At 41.5% G+C, this 14,312-nt stretch overlaps 1 protein-coding gene across 4 annotated transcripts in view; it reads right to left on the minus strand.

Moving 5' to 3' along the window:
- Positions 1 to 14,312, minus strand: part of VPS13B (vacuolar protein sorting 13 homolog B) — a 960,935-nt gene that overhangs the window by 14,164 nt on the left and 932,459 nt on the right. For all 4 annotated transcript variants that reach the window (XM_054017509.1, XM_054017507.1, XM_054017510.1 and 1 more), the window contains exons 55-58: positions 14,175 to 14,293; positions 12,594 to 13,417; positions 8,428 to 8,604; positions 7,377 to 7,547 (exon numbers count right to left, since the gene is read on the minus strand). In XM_054017509.1, coding sequence (XP_053873484.1) covers positions 7,377 to 7,547; positions 8,428 to 8,604; positions 12,594 to 13,417; positions 14,175 to 14,293 — 1,291 coding nt within the window. The remainder of the gene's footprint in view (positions 1 to 7,376; positions 7,548 to 8,427; positions 8,605 to 12,593; positions 13,418 to 14,174; positions 14,294 to 14,312) is intronic.

A 14,312-nucleotide genomic window follows, 5' to 3' on the forward strand; every position in this document is an offset into this window, starting at 1 on the left:
ATCCACTAGTTTTGAAAGACTTCTAGCAGTTATGGAAATGAGATTTTCATGTAAGCCTAAGATTGACTTCACGAGAATAAAAACTGCTTGCATTCAATAGATCATGTTTATATTCTCTTCCACTGCCAGAAATGTTCATAAGCTAATGCAACTTTTGATATACTACTAAGATTAGTAGAATTAGACTTTTGGACTTTTTGTTACTCTTCTGTTAAAACGACCATATTTTACTTTAATGTGTATGGTTCAAACTTTTACAAGTGACACAATGACCTCTCCAGCTTTTAGTATCAACAGAGGACTCCAACTTAAATCTTCCTAAATGTAAACAGGTATGTGAGGTGGTACATTTCTTTGATCTTGAGTTTACTCAAACCACTTACCACAGACATGTCTCTAGTTATTGTAATTTTGATAGATAAACTATTTGGAAATCACTAAGAGTACAATGATTGGACAAAGTGACAGGGTGCTAGTTAGATAACATCAATTAGAGAATGGGCTGCCTGAGCTAAAGTCCTTTGCTCACTGCAAAGCAATTCACCGGGTGCAAGTTTGCAGACCCCTCAGATAGCTCTCAGTTTGCAGTTCCTGCTGCAAATATCAAGATAAAGCAGCCACTTAAGGACTAAGAAATTGCCTGGAAGTGTTACCTTTATAGCCATGCATTTCTCCTAGAGCATGGAAAACTCTGAAGAGCTCACTTTCTATCTGGCACTAAGTGTGCACATGGGGGCAAATGCACCCAGGAATAATTTAGGGTTACCATATTTTGTGCCTCCAAAAGGAGGACACTCCACGGGGCCCTGGCCCCGCCCCCTCCCCGCCCCAACTCCGCCCCCTCCCCAAAGTCTCCGCCCCCTCCCCTGCTTCCCGCGAACATTTAATTCGCGGGAAGCCTGGGCAGGTAAGGGGGGGTGTGGGGGGAGGAGGCGCGGCCCAGGCTGGCCCCCCGGCGGCTCCAGCCTGGGTCGGCTCGGGCCCTGGGGTGCCGGCCCTGGCCCCCGGCCGACCACCCCCGGCCCGCCCAGCACTGCCGGCCGGCCCCCGGCGGCCCAGCGCACCCCCCCGGCGGCCCGACCCCGCGGCCCGGCCCGACCCCCCGGCCCCGGCGGCCTAGCGCACCCCCCCGGCGGCCCGGCCCCGCGGCCCAGCGCACCCCCCCAGCGGCCCGGCTCCCGGCCCGACACCCCGGCCCAGCGCACCCCCCCGGCTCCCGGCCCAGCGCACCCCCCCGGCGGCCCGGCTCCCGGCCCCGCGGCCCAGCGCACCCCCCCGGCGGCCCGGCTCCCGGCCCGACCCCCCGGCTCCCGGCCCCGCGGCCCAGCGCACCCCCTCGGCGGCCCGACCCCGCGGCCCTGGCCCGGCTCCCAGCCCGGCACTGCGCCCCTGGACCCCGGCCCGGCACCGCGCGCCCGGCACCGCGACCCCGGCCCAGCCCTCCCTCCCGATTTTCCCGGACATGCCCGGCTTTTGGGGATTTCCCCCCGGACGGGGATTTGAGCCCCCAAAAGCCGGACATGTCCGGGAAAATCCGGACGTATGGTAACCCTAAATAATTCCACTGATTTCAATGGAGTTACACCAGGGGTGCATTTGACCCAATACGTTTACCAGACTGACATATGCTAGCTAGCCCCTAACTGGTTTTAAAATGATCTTAAGAAATGGGCACTGGATTAATGAAGGAGCTGCTGATTTTGAATGATGAGAACTGGTGTATTTTCCAAATAACAAATGAGATTGGGGGAAAAGAACGTTCACATTTCCCCCTATTCTTGTTCTCTAAAACATTGCATCCCCAAAATGCATGTAATATGAAAGCACTGTAAACCTTCCTCCAGTTACACACACTTCTTCCACTTTTTATGTGTATATCATTTCCAAGAAAAGCATGTTTGTATTGCTGCCTCCTTGTTTGTAAGAGACCTGCCCGCTATTGTGAATACTCATTATATCTTTCATTTCAGTCACATTTTTAACTCTTTGTATTATAATGCCAGGCTATGAAGCTTCCTTAACTATGTGCTGTGGAAGAGCTGTACTTTTCAATTCAGTTCCATTTCATTAATTGTTAACAGCTGCTCATGCTTGTTGATTTCAAAATACACCAACACCCCATTGCATAAACGGGAGCTGTTCATCCATTCTTTGCTCTTGTACAACTGTTAACACATCTGAAGAAAAAAAATAATTCTTTGTGTAGTACTAAGTTCCAGTATTATGTGACTTCTTGACCTCTTTCACCCAACCTACAGAGGTCATGCACTGCAACTGCACTCTCAGAACAGAAGTTATTGCCTTATTAAATGTAATCCACCTAAATCCTTGCACTAGTAAATTACTTACTTGAGCAATGTTATAAGGTAATAATGAATAAGAGCTTACTCCAAAGAACTTGTGGTGTGCTGCACACACTTCTCTGATGGAATCAGGCCCAGAGGACAAGACAGCAGAATGGAAACTGCTGTGACTATGATACATAACATTATTATTTATATCGTGCCCAAGACAATACTACCACAATCCATATAATAAACAACAGTACTCGCATCTAACTAACCTTTTGGTACCTGTGATTGGGTCTCATCAAGCTTCCCCAGAGAAATGCAGGGGAGACTTCCTTTTGAGAGTACTCCCACTTCCATGGGGCAGCTGGACCCATGCAGCTCTCATCCTCCCTCAATCATGTGGGCTCAGGAGAGGAAGAAGTTCCCAGGGCAGAGCAAGCCCAGGAGCAGAGACTTGCCCCAAGCTGAAGCCAGAATCAGCAACACGGCTAGAGATGCACCCCTGAAGCCTGTCTAGGTCTCTCCAAATCTCCTAGTCCCTGGAACTGTGCAGAGAAGACTATCCTTTGAGGGCAGCTGGCCCTATGTGGCTCTATCCCTCCCCACTCATATGTTGTTGGCAGAAGAAGCAGCTCCCAGGGTGGAACCAGCCCAGGAGCACAGATTTTTTACCAGCAGGAGCATGGGGGAAGCAGAGGCTCAGTTAGGGTCACCTTTACAGCTCCTGGACAATGGTGAGGTCACCAGAACTATGACCTCTGTAGTTTGTACCTTGGACATCCCTGCCCCCCATTTATTGTCTGTTCATTCCAACTGCCTCCTATTCTTCTCTTTCACAGGCCCTTCATTGCCAGGCTCACTCTCCTGTCCTCCCAATACAATAAAAGCAAAACCCATTTCCCTTCTTTACCACACCAAAAAATTGTACAACCGCTATGACATCTGCCAACCATCAACCTGATTACTCTGATTTTATACTGTATCCCTGCTGACTGAAAAAAAAAAAGTGGTCTTTTTATAACTACAAAATGTGTGTTCAGGGCAAGTCGAAGTTCCTTGCCAGGAACAAATAGAACACTCCAATGGAACGAATGCTCAGAGTGATGAACAGTGTTTGGAGTGAAGAGAAAAGTCAAACGGCATAGAATCTATGTAAGCTGTTCTTTTGCTCACAGTGAATGTTAATGCCACTTGTTCTGTGTTTCATTCATTTAGATCAATATGTTACAGGAAGAAAATCCTCCACTATGAAAACAATGCATGTGTCGCTGTTGAGTCAAAAGCTGGCAGTAGAGTCATAAGCACAGAGAGTACTTTTGTCAGTTGTGTGACACAAGTGTTCTAGTTTCTGAAAATATGGTCAGAAAGTGGTTGCCTTGCTGCAAACAACACGTGCTTTTCACTCTTAAGCACTGGGTAGTACTACTGAAATGAACAGGCCCACTTGTGAATACAGTTAAGCATGTGCATAAATATTTGCTGGATTAGGATTTTAGACTGCAGGATCTTCGGGACAGGGACAGTCTCTTACTTTCTTGTATGTACAAAGCCAAGCATAATGGAGCCCTGATCCCAATGGATGCAACTGTAATACTACCACTATTATAGTGAATAATAAAGTTTAGAGAGACAAGATGGGTGAGGTGATATCCTTTATTGGATGAACTTCTTTTTTGTGAAAGAGACGAGCTTTTGAGCTTACACAGAGCTCTTCTTCAGATCTGGGTTGTCTGTAATGGAAATCACAGCTTCCAAAAGCCAGGCTTTACATTGTCTAACTACAGAATTATTAGTTTATTCATGCTACATTCTACTAATACTACTAAATAAGATTGCTCGCTAGCATGAAGTATAGTGTGAGTGGAGTGTACAGTCCTCCTTCAGTTTTTCTGAAACGTCTGTTTCGCTAGGGTTAGACAGCTGTTCAATTACTCAAAAATGTTCCATTTCATAAAAAGGAGCTGATTCAATGTGGTGTCTTTCACCAGAGCCAACATTTTTGAAACTGATCCCATAGCATCAATATTCTCTCTCACATAATTATTAGTTTTTATTTAAGACATGATAGTGTGATTAATGCTATACAAAATGCAAAAGATGACATGGCCCCCTGCACTGAGGAGTTTATAATCTAAATACCACAATCTACACTTTTATATTTTATATACTTTTATATTGAGATCTGTAACAGAAAAAATGCCTAGACTCTTTTGATATCAAAAATATGACAGAAAACATCCAGCAGTCTCCTTGTAACTAGAAAATAAGAAAATAGCGAGCCAGAGATAACAATCAAATCAAACAACACCCTGACAGTGCTTGAGTCATTTAAAACTAGACAGAACGAAGCACTTAAGAATGCACTGTGGGGAACAACTTGCACTGGGAAGGAGACAGAGTACATGACTTTGGCCCTGATTCAGCAAAGCACTTAAGCACGTGCTTAAGTGCTTTGCTGAATTGGGGCCATAATGGGCTAGATTGTCAAGCAAGTTAGGTGTGCAAATGTGCACTCATTTTTTTCTGTGCAATTACCACAAATACATATGTAAATCAGATAATTGTGCACACATATGACTAAAACTGGCCATTTGCATATGCAATTACCCAAACTGTCTGCACATTTGGGTTGACTGGAACACACATTATGCTGCTTTGATCATCTGATCCTATAGGTCTTTTCCATGTTTTTTTCATTTCTATTAATCTATGCAATCATAGAAATTATTTCTACGAAGGACCTAGCAATCCCTATCTTTAGATTCATTCTGAATGCTTCCTGTTCGTGAGAGAAAAGAACACAGCAGCACCACTTCATTTCACTTCACTGTACAAAAAAGACACTGGAGGTATTTATTTTAAGCGTTCTATAAATGTGCTGGTAAAGCAAACCAGTACTGCAGCACTTTACTCCAACCAAATCTGTTTTGGATGGATTTCTAAAATCCCTAAAACTGAATGGTCAGGGGAGAAATGTCATTATGATGTATCTGTAACAGCTGGGATTTGTGTGTATTATGTACATAACTTAGATGCCTATTGTTTGTATACTTAATAAGAGAATCAGTCTTTTTGATGTTATCAAGAAGAAATCAAGATTTGTGTCTGATACAATTGTGATGTCTGCTGATTCCTCACTGATACTGACAGGCTCTATACTTGTCAATTCCCCTAGAGTAACCACAGGTATTTATTTGGGAGGTTAATTATTTCTATTGCTAAGAATAGTAGGTATTACTTTAGCAGTGAAGAATTTGTAAACAGAACCATGGAGACAGAGAGTACAAGTTCCTTATTCCTGGGACTGTTGAAATTTTAAAATAAAACAGTGCTGCAACTGCAGCCTAAGCCAAAATGTAAACTGCTGCTCTTCTTCCGTATTTTGAGGAACAGCAGCAATTAAAAGCAAGACGTTATTTGGTATTTAGAGGAGTACTGTTTAAGTGCCAAATTAATAACCTCATATTTCCAACATAATGTTTGAGTTCTTGGGTAATCAAGGAGGCTCCAGCATTCTAATTCCTGCTATTTTCATAAACCCAGAAGTATCCACATAACCACGGTAGCCTTTCAAAAAGATATTAGACTACTTAGTGCACTGTGCCTGGATGTATGTGACAAGTGTGGTGTAATCCACTGGTATGTGTGTGTTACAGGTGGCATGTATGAGCCAATCCACAGAGGATATTAGTTGTTACAGCCCCCCAGGACAGAGTGTTGTCTCTTTAGCTCAAGTTGTAGCAGCTCATGCTTTTAGCTCTGCAGTTCCCCAGTTCAATCGCCTCTGTGTTGGTCAAAAGGGTGGCCATCACATTGGCCTATGGTCTTATTTGTGACTGAGCTAAGATCACCAGACTATTTCTCACCAGCATCCAATACTGGACTGACGCAATGCTTCCCAAACTGAAATCTTTCATCCAGCTACTCAACTTGACTGCCCCCAGCCCAATAAAAAAACCTTCTCTAAACTGCCTATGATTTGCAATATCTGTACCAGTTTACTATTGGGTTAGTGGCTACTAATATATGAAATTGCTGCTTCATGCACATTTTCTCTCAGGACACTAGCTTGCCAGGTTACAGGCATTATCAAATGACAGGGCTTCATATCATCTAATGTTTTTGCTTAAAATAATTTTCAGTAACTTAACCTGAACTTGTAACATTTTACCACTTCCTCTTTGGGGCTTTCAGGGTTGCGGTTGTAAATTTAGGAGTTGTGTATAGTACTGAAGATTAGGAATGAGGACAAATCCTGTCAAGCTCGTCTCTTCTAACCTTTAGCTCTGGACTGTTTTTTGGTCACTTTGATCTCTAAGGGATTCATACTCCTTCATATGCACTAAGGCACCTTGCCAAAGAATACAATTTGGCATTCCTTTGCTAGTGTGACAAATAGAAGTACCCTAGAAAATCCAGTTCCTGAATGCTTTAACTAGAAAACTTCCTTTTAGAGATTTTCCAGAGTGGTTTAGTTTTCAAACTTTTATGTAATATTTTGAAATATCCATAGTGATCTTCACCTCTGACCAAACCATTTGGCTGCTTGACTAATATAATTATACTGAGCCAGGCCAATCTGGCTTTCTTTGCAAAAGTAGAATTCTTCATCAAAGTTTACTTGACATTTGCACTACGCTCAAGTGGTTTTCAAACAAAAACAAGCATCTCTGATATCTATTGTGCATTAGAAAACACAATCAGTTTTAGAAAGTTTTCCTATAACTCACTGGAAAGTAATCATCAGAATGATGACGTCTTTGTGCTGACTTCCCTACAAACCAGCATGCCCAACACAGAATTATTCTTTCATTTTGAGCTATACATCATGTACCAATAAAAGCGTTTCCCAAGAACAGCATGAGAATATGAAGTTATTCTATATCTGCAATTATTATTAACAGGAAAAACAATATTTAAACTCACCCTAATCCTGGATGAACAGAAACAATATCTCGTATAAGTAACTCTATGGCCATTTAAGAAAGTTTTGGCCTTTTTAACCTGCATACCACTGTACAAAAGACTGATGAGTAGTTCATAAATATCCAGTATAAGTATAGTAAATTGGTAACAATACGTTACCTAAAAGGCTGATGCCTAAGCGGGAAAGCCCCTGCCTCAGTCCTTCTCCCAAATTCTCTGGAAGCTGCCTTCTCCATTCTTCTTGTCTGTTATAATGCTCCTCATCCAGTGACAGACGATCCATATTCCGAGCAAGACTTGTTGCAAGATTGGTAATTGATGTCAGCGTACCTAAAAACACGTAGTTATATGTTTGAATCTGGATCAGACTGTTTTATTCTAAGTCTCACTGAAATATGCTTAGCAACAGAACAGCAATTCAACTGAATAAGTTGCCCATGTGTAACATACATTTATTATTATTTGTTAAGCAACATCAATGTGCTTCATTAGTGCACATCATGCCTTTTACATTGCCCTTCACCAGGCCTGCCTTACTAGTGACAAGCACAGCTCATCCACATATCCTTCCCTGGTTCCCAAACTATTACAAGTCTGACATGAGCATAATGGGGATGGATGGAAAGGTAAACCAAGATTCATAAAATGATCCTACAAGAGCTTCTCTTGTATGAATCTGAATTGCTAGCAAACAGCTAATGCTCCATTTTCTGTTACTGACCTTGTTAAGCCACAAGATGGCACTGTTTATGTATCCTTGTAAAAGAAAAGCTGGCTGTGTTTTAAATTCAGATCTGCCTTCACATCAAAATGTACTTACAAAAGTTATGACAACTGCATCTACATTTTTTTTAGAAATAATAAATATGATGAGGCAACATAGTGTAGAATTTCTTATGTTTAGCAGAAGTACTGAACACCTTTAATATTTCTGTAGTTATCACACGGAATAATGGCCAAGCCAATCTTGGTTTCCCCAATGGGAGGTTTAAAATTCTGAAGTTTCTGAAACATTCTAGCATACTGTAGTCAAGAAGTGATCTGTTTAATACATAAGACATTATATATGAGCTTTGTTATCCTCCCTGCATTTCTTTGCAACCTAACAAGGCAAACAAAGCTGCAGGCAATTTCATTTTAAACTTTAACACATTCTTTAACAATGCATGACAACACGGCAGAAATAGGACCAATGAAGTGAAAGATCTACCTTTGGAAATGTGCTTAACAAACGATGTTGTTCCTCTGGAAACTCCACTGACAAATGCTCCTGGGCCTCTGGTCAGCCCCTCATATGGGAGCCTAAAGAAGTCAGCTATGCCATTCCCTATACTTCGCACCAAGCTAGCTGGGCTTCCGAGAATTTCCAAAGATCCGACAACCCAGCCTATGTGGAGAAACAAGACAAATGTTACATTCACTAAAATTGTGGAAGCAGCAGTTGTGAAAAAAGTTATTCCTTAATCCCCCCCTGCCCTTTTTTTTTTACACTAGAATTCACCACATTATGAACTTCCTCTGAGCAAAACACGGGAAATAACTCATCCACTATGAATTCAGAAATGGCAATCTTTCATACTTTGTAAATCAAAGAAATCCGTTTGGCAAACTCACAAATAGCTTTGGAATGACTTCCTTCCACGAGCCTCCCGTATTTCTGCTAAATGTGTGCGTGGAGAGATGGAGGCTAGATTCTAACAACTAGAAGCAACAGTACTGGAGGCTTAGCTTGTTTTGTAGGCAACATAGTGATTTCTCATCCTTATGTGAGAGAATCATGACAGCCAGTTTACAGCGATTCAATGTACAGACTTATGGGAGCATGGAGGTCAATTGCTTGATGGGGTGTTGGAAAAGGGGATGCAGATTTTTGACAAGTGCATGAGAAGTTATTTTTCATCCACCCCAACCCTTCTGAGCTGATCACTTTCTTCTTTGAGCCTAGTTCTAGCCAGACAAATGTCTTTTTCTCAGTACAGTTGTGTAAACAGCAATGACATATACATGCTGATTAGATTACTCATAAGGGAGTATTCCTTATGAATATCCCAGGAGAGGTATCTGGAGATCTGGTTTCCTATATAAATACAGGGTTGTCAGAGGCCAGCCTGATGGCCACTGTATAGTGCTCTGTTGTGAGTCTCACTGTAAATCTGGTTTGCAGGTCTTTTCTTTTTCAGGTTGGTGGATTGGCAGGAGGTTATTAAAGAGATGGTGCTGCCATAACTGTTGTTTTCAGCAGCCTATCGAGACTATTTCAGAAACAACACTAAAGAGTCATTGGAACTTGCCTGCTCTGCCAGTCTTACAATCACAGATTTCAGTTAGGGCTGCCAGAGTTACATGATACATAATAGTAACAGAATAGTAAAAGAGGGACTGAACTGCCTCTTGTCTTCCTACTAAGGGCCGTGAAACTGCTTTGCTCTCCTTATTCCCAACCCATCATTGTGGGTTTCTGTTCTCCAGATTCTTTCTTTGTTACCCCTCACAGCCACTCCTAAGTAAAACTGAATCATGAAACTGAGCAGAGAGAAAATGTTACTCATGTGAAAGAAATTAATCTCGTGCTATCATTTTAAGCTCCTGGAAAATCTATTATTCTTGTAGAATCTGTCCCCCACTTCAGCTTTGTCAGTTGAGAGGTACAGTACACTAAAGATAAAAAGCAGGGATCATAGTGGACCTGAGGGAGAGGCTGGGATGGATAGAAAAACCAAAAAAAAAACCCCCAAGTACTGTCAACTGGCAACTCCAGGAGAAGATCTGGAATGAAAACCTTCGGACGTTGGCAAAAGTCCTGCAATTGCTGCCCTACAGAGGTGTGTCCCATTGGCAGCCCTCTCTTGTTGGGAGCCCAGGGGAACCCTGTGCTCCAGCATGGGCTTGCTATCTCGCTTCAATGTAATATTTCTATTAAAAAGTATTTCCCGCTGTATAAAGTGATGGAAAACAGGATGAGGCTGGCAGTGGTGTACAGATGGAATGAATGCTCCATCTGCTCAGGATCCTTTCTGATCAATAATGTTGCACTGACCATTTACATCTACCATATTTGTACATTTCAGGTTTTTTCAAATGTTTTAGGAAATGGAGTCCTTCCAGGAGCTGCTTCTACCTCAAAGACCCCATCATCAAAACAATGGTTCTCCTGGTGAGGAAGAATGGATGCAGATCCCCGAGAAATGATCAGTGCTGATCTGATCACTGACCACAGATTGCTTGTGAATGACCTAAGATGATCGATCCCACAGAGGGTAGAACCTGTAGCCTCTCCACCAAATTGACAGACCCTGCCAGTCCGAGGTGTGGGGTACTGAACTTGCCTGAACTCTGCTCACACACTGCCAATCAGCTTTTTCAACTATTACGGATAGGCAGGGCTGAAACTGTTTAAATACAAAGTTCTGGGACAACCTGGCATTCCAGTGACTGTGCACTACAGTTTGGCTTTGAATAATGAGCTGTTGGTTCTGGCAAGGCTGGAAGGCAGCAAGCTCACCTTGGAGTGAGAGAGAGGGAGAGAGAAATAAAGGTATTTTGCATCATGAGCGACCCTTTCTGGCCCATACACTGGAGTGAAGCTGATGGGCTCTCAATGGAACTCAAGTGTGGGAGGCAGTGTGTGTATATGGAGAGAAACGAGGAACTGAGCAGGATCCACCAAATTCACAAATTCTATATTAAAATTGCACAATGTTTCATAAGCCTTATTCCACTACACATCAGAAGGCACTTAGAATTTATATCTACTAACAAGAAATAACTATTACTACAATGTCTTAGCAAAGATCCACCATGTTCTCTTAATAGGCAACCTATTGGGATTAATTTTGCCTAATAAAATTCAAAATTTCCATATGACTTTTGCTAATGTAATGTGACAGTGTTAAACAACATTTTTAAACAGCGTTCCCCTTCAAACACTGCCCAAGCCACAAAAGTTGTCATTTCCTGTTAATTATTTGGAGGATGTGAGATGGCTAACTCCAAATCCAAAAGGTGACCATTCCAGTCCATAAGCTTCCCCTACCACACTGCTACCTGTGATATGGATAGCTGGTGCATGGAGGTAATGGGCATCTTGTTCCACTGCATTAGTTGGACTGCAATTTGGCTCTTAATTAGCAGGAAGTTAAATCTCTCCTTTAGTACTAAAGGGACCTGATTTTAAAAAATGTTTGCACGTAAGTGCACCATTATGGCATGATCAGCTCTGCAAATCAGATATTTGCACATGGGAAAGGCCAGTTAGGCATCTCATTGACTATATTCATCTATAAATACCTGATACACATGCACAATCATGGTAATTGTGCATGAAAATGTGTACACATTTTGTGCATGTAGGAAAAGCGGAAAAAATAAGATTTTAGAAAATCTGACTCTAAGATACTTTGGAAAATAAATGACAGGTTTCAGAGTAGCAGCCGTGTTAGTCTGTATCCGCAAAAAGAACAGGAGTACTTGTGGCACCTTAGAGACTAACAAATTTATTAGAGCATAAGCTTTCATGGACTACAGCCCACTTCTTCAGATGTGGGCTGTAGTCCACGAAAGCTTATGCTCTAATAAATTTGTTAGTCTCTAAGGTGCCACAAGTACTCCTGTTCTTTTTTTAGGAAAATAAATACGATGTTGCAATAAGTTCTACATTAACTGTATGTGATCATATACAAATTCCCATGCCTATTAAGGCGTAGAAGAGACTGAGACACTATTATGAATTTATGGGCGACAGAATTTTAAGAATGCATCCATTAATCTAAGAGGCTAATTGCTCACTATTGATTCTGTATGGGAAAAAGACAGTACAGCAAACTACATACTTCATGGATCAAAGGACAATAAACATCTGTGTGCCAATTTAGCATGAAGGCTCTATGAAGAAAGACAGATTCCTAATCATAAAGTGCAGCCAAAAGGTTTAACAAGAAAACAACATACAGTGGTATAATTTGCTTTGAATGCATAGCAACTTATTGAATAATTTGATTAAATAAATTCTTTTTTGTGAGTTCATGTTAGGAATTTGTGTTTTGATTCTGATTGTATTTATAATATGAGATGACAAAAACCAAAACGGATAGAATACATTACAATAGTTTTTACAGGGCTTTGGAAAAGTCTTCAGGTAGCCAACTAACATTCACCACAGCTTTAAACGTACATCAATTTCAGCCCCACCATTTTATTTGACCCCCCCATCATATTGCAGAATATCAAATGTTTCTTAGATTATTATAGTCATTTTGCAAGACCATCTAAAGCACAAAACAACAGATCTGACTGTAGTAAGTAGCTTGTGAGAGAATTACTGGATACTGGTACATAATGAAAATGTTACAATTCTCAGAGTAAGGAAAAAACACTGACCTGCTCTGAACAGTGCCCCTGCAGCATAATGCATGGCCAAGGCATGGATCAGCTGTCTGGCAGTGGTGTAGATGGGTCCTCTTTCAAACACAGAGAAGGAGAGAGGGGTGTGATCTGAAGCTATATACAGCTTTAGTGAAGCATGGATACTGACCAAGAGGTTAACAGGTTGTATTGCTAACTTCCTTAACTTCACTGGGTCAACTAAAGCTTTAGCATGCTGTCTCACTTGTTCAGGCAGTATCTGGGTAATAGTTGAGGTTTTCATGCAATGACCAATCACTTTGCTGTCTGGAAGATATGTATCAAATAAGGTCTTAATGTAATAAACAAATGTGTCTTCCACATACAGCCTCGCTGGTTTCAGTTCGAAGTTGAGGTCATTAACGCAAAACAAGAAATTCTGTTCCTCTGATAAAGTGATGCAGAGTTTTATGAAACAGTTTTCCTTATATTCTTCCAAATCTTTGTTGGATAAAATGAGGTTGTTCACTTTGGACCACTGCATGGTTTCATTTTTCTCTCCCTGGCACAGCAGGACTGCAAAATGGAAACTGGATTTATTATACAGCTGGTTGTCCAGTTGCAAGTCTCCACAATATATTTGGAGACTATAAAACCGAAGAAGACCTTCAGAGGTCTCTCCCTGGAATTCATGAGATAGGGATCTCAAGTAGCTGGCTACTGGTGCCATGTTAAGGAAAATGTTGTCCACTGTAAGCCGCAGAAGTTCAGATGACATTTTATGATTTGTGATTTCATCAAACACTGCAAGGCTTGCCTGGCTGATGAACATTTTGAATATAACGGTCTGCTCCTGAGTTCTAGATAGGAGGAAAGGAAAACATGAGTTTGTAATTTTACTTGATTTGACCTGGCATCTTGTTTTTCCAAAAAAACTAGTGCTGCTGGATGATCAATTTCTCAGGGATTAATCCTTAATTATAGCTCAAATAAAAACTCTGCAAACACACATTCCTCTCTCGTTGTAACATCATCTCTGGAAGCCGAGAATTCTGAGTGTTATAAATAGGTGATGTTATAAATTAGAGTTGAATGGATTTGAGAGCCAAGTTTTAGCAATGCTCTAACAGTGGGAGAGAGTCTTCTAAGGAAGAGTGTTATAAAGATGATGGAGTGCATAGTTAACTACTGTGTATAGGACCATTCCTGCAGCCCTTACTGAAGAAAACTCCCACCAATTTCAGTGGGAATTTTGCACGAGTAAGGACCGCAGGAACTGGCCACAAACTTTAAACTTGTGAATACACTCAAAATTACAATGGAAACTATTTTTAATTCTTTAAAATGAACAGCTCAGCACTGTTTATTATACCAGACATTGAGTGTTTACCCTAGAGTGACATGACCTCAGATGTTAGATTGTCATGTTTTACTGTGATATACAAAACATAATATGTGGTCTAAACTTATGCCACTGAGTATGCAGTGGGATTAGACAAAACAAACAGTTATGCCAGATTTCATAAGTCACTTCACACTTAGAGGGCTTAATGACTTTCCTGGATAAGTTTTTAAATTTACCAACGTTTTTTATGATCTTCCATGTGCTTTATATACCTGTTCAGGTTGATCTGGACAGGTCCTGGTCTTCCTTCTGGTGCCAAAGTTATTATTATTGTACCACAGCAATGAGCAATGTCCACATAAACATATCCAAAACCAGTTAAGAACACAATCTAGAAAAGAACATTTAAA

The sequence above is a fragment of the Malaclemys terrapin genome, chromosome 2 (assembly GCF_027887155.1).
Source record: "Malaclemys terrapin pileata isolate rMalTer1 chromosome 2, rMalTer1.hap1, whole genome shotgun sequence".
Lineage (NCBI taxonomy): Eukaryota > Metazoa > Chordata > Testudines > Emydidae > Malaclemys > Malaclemys terrapin.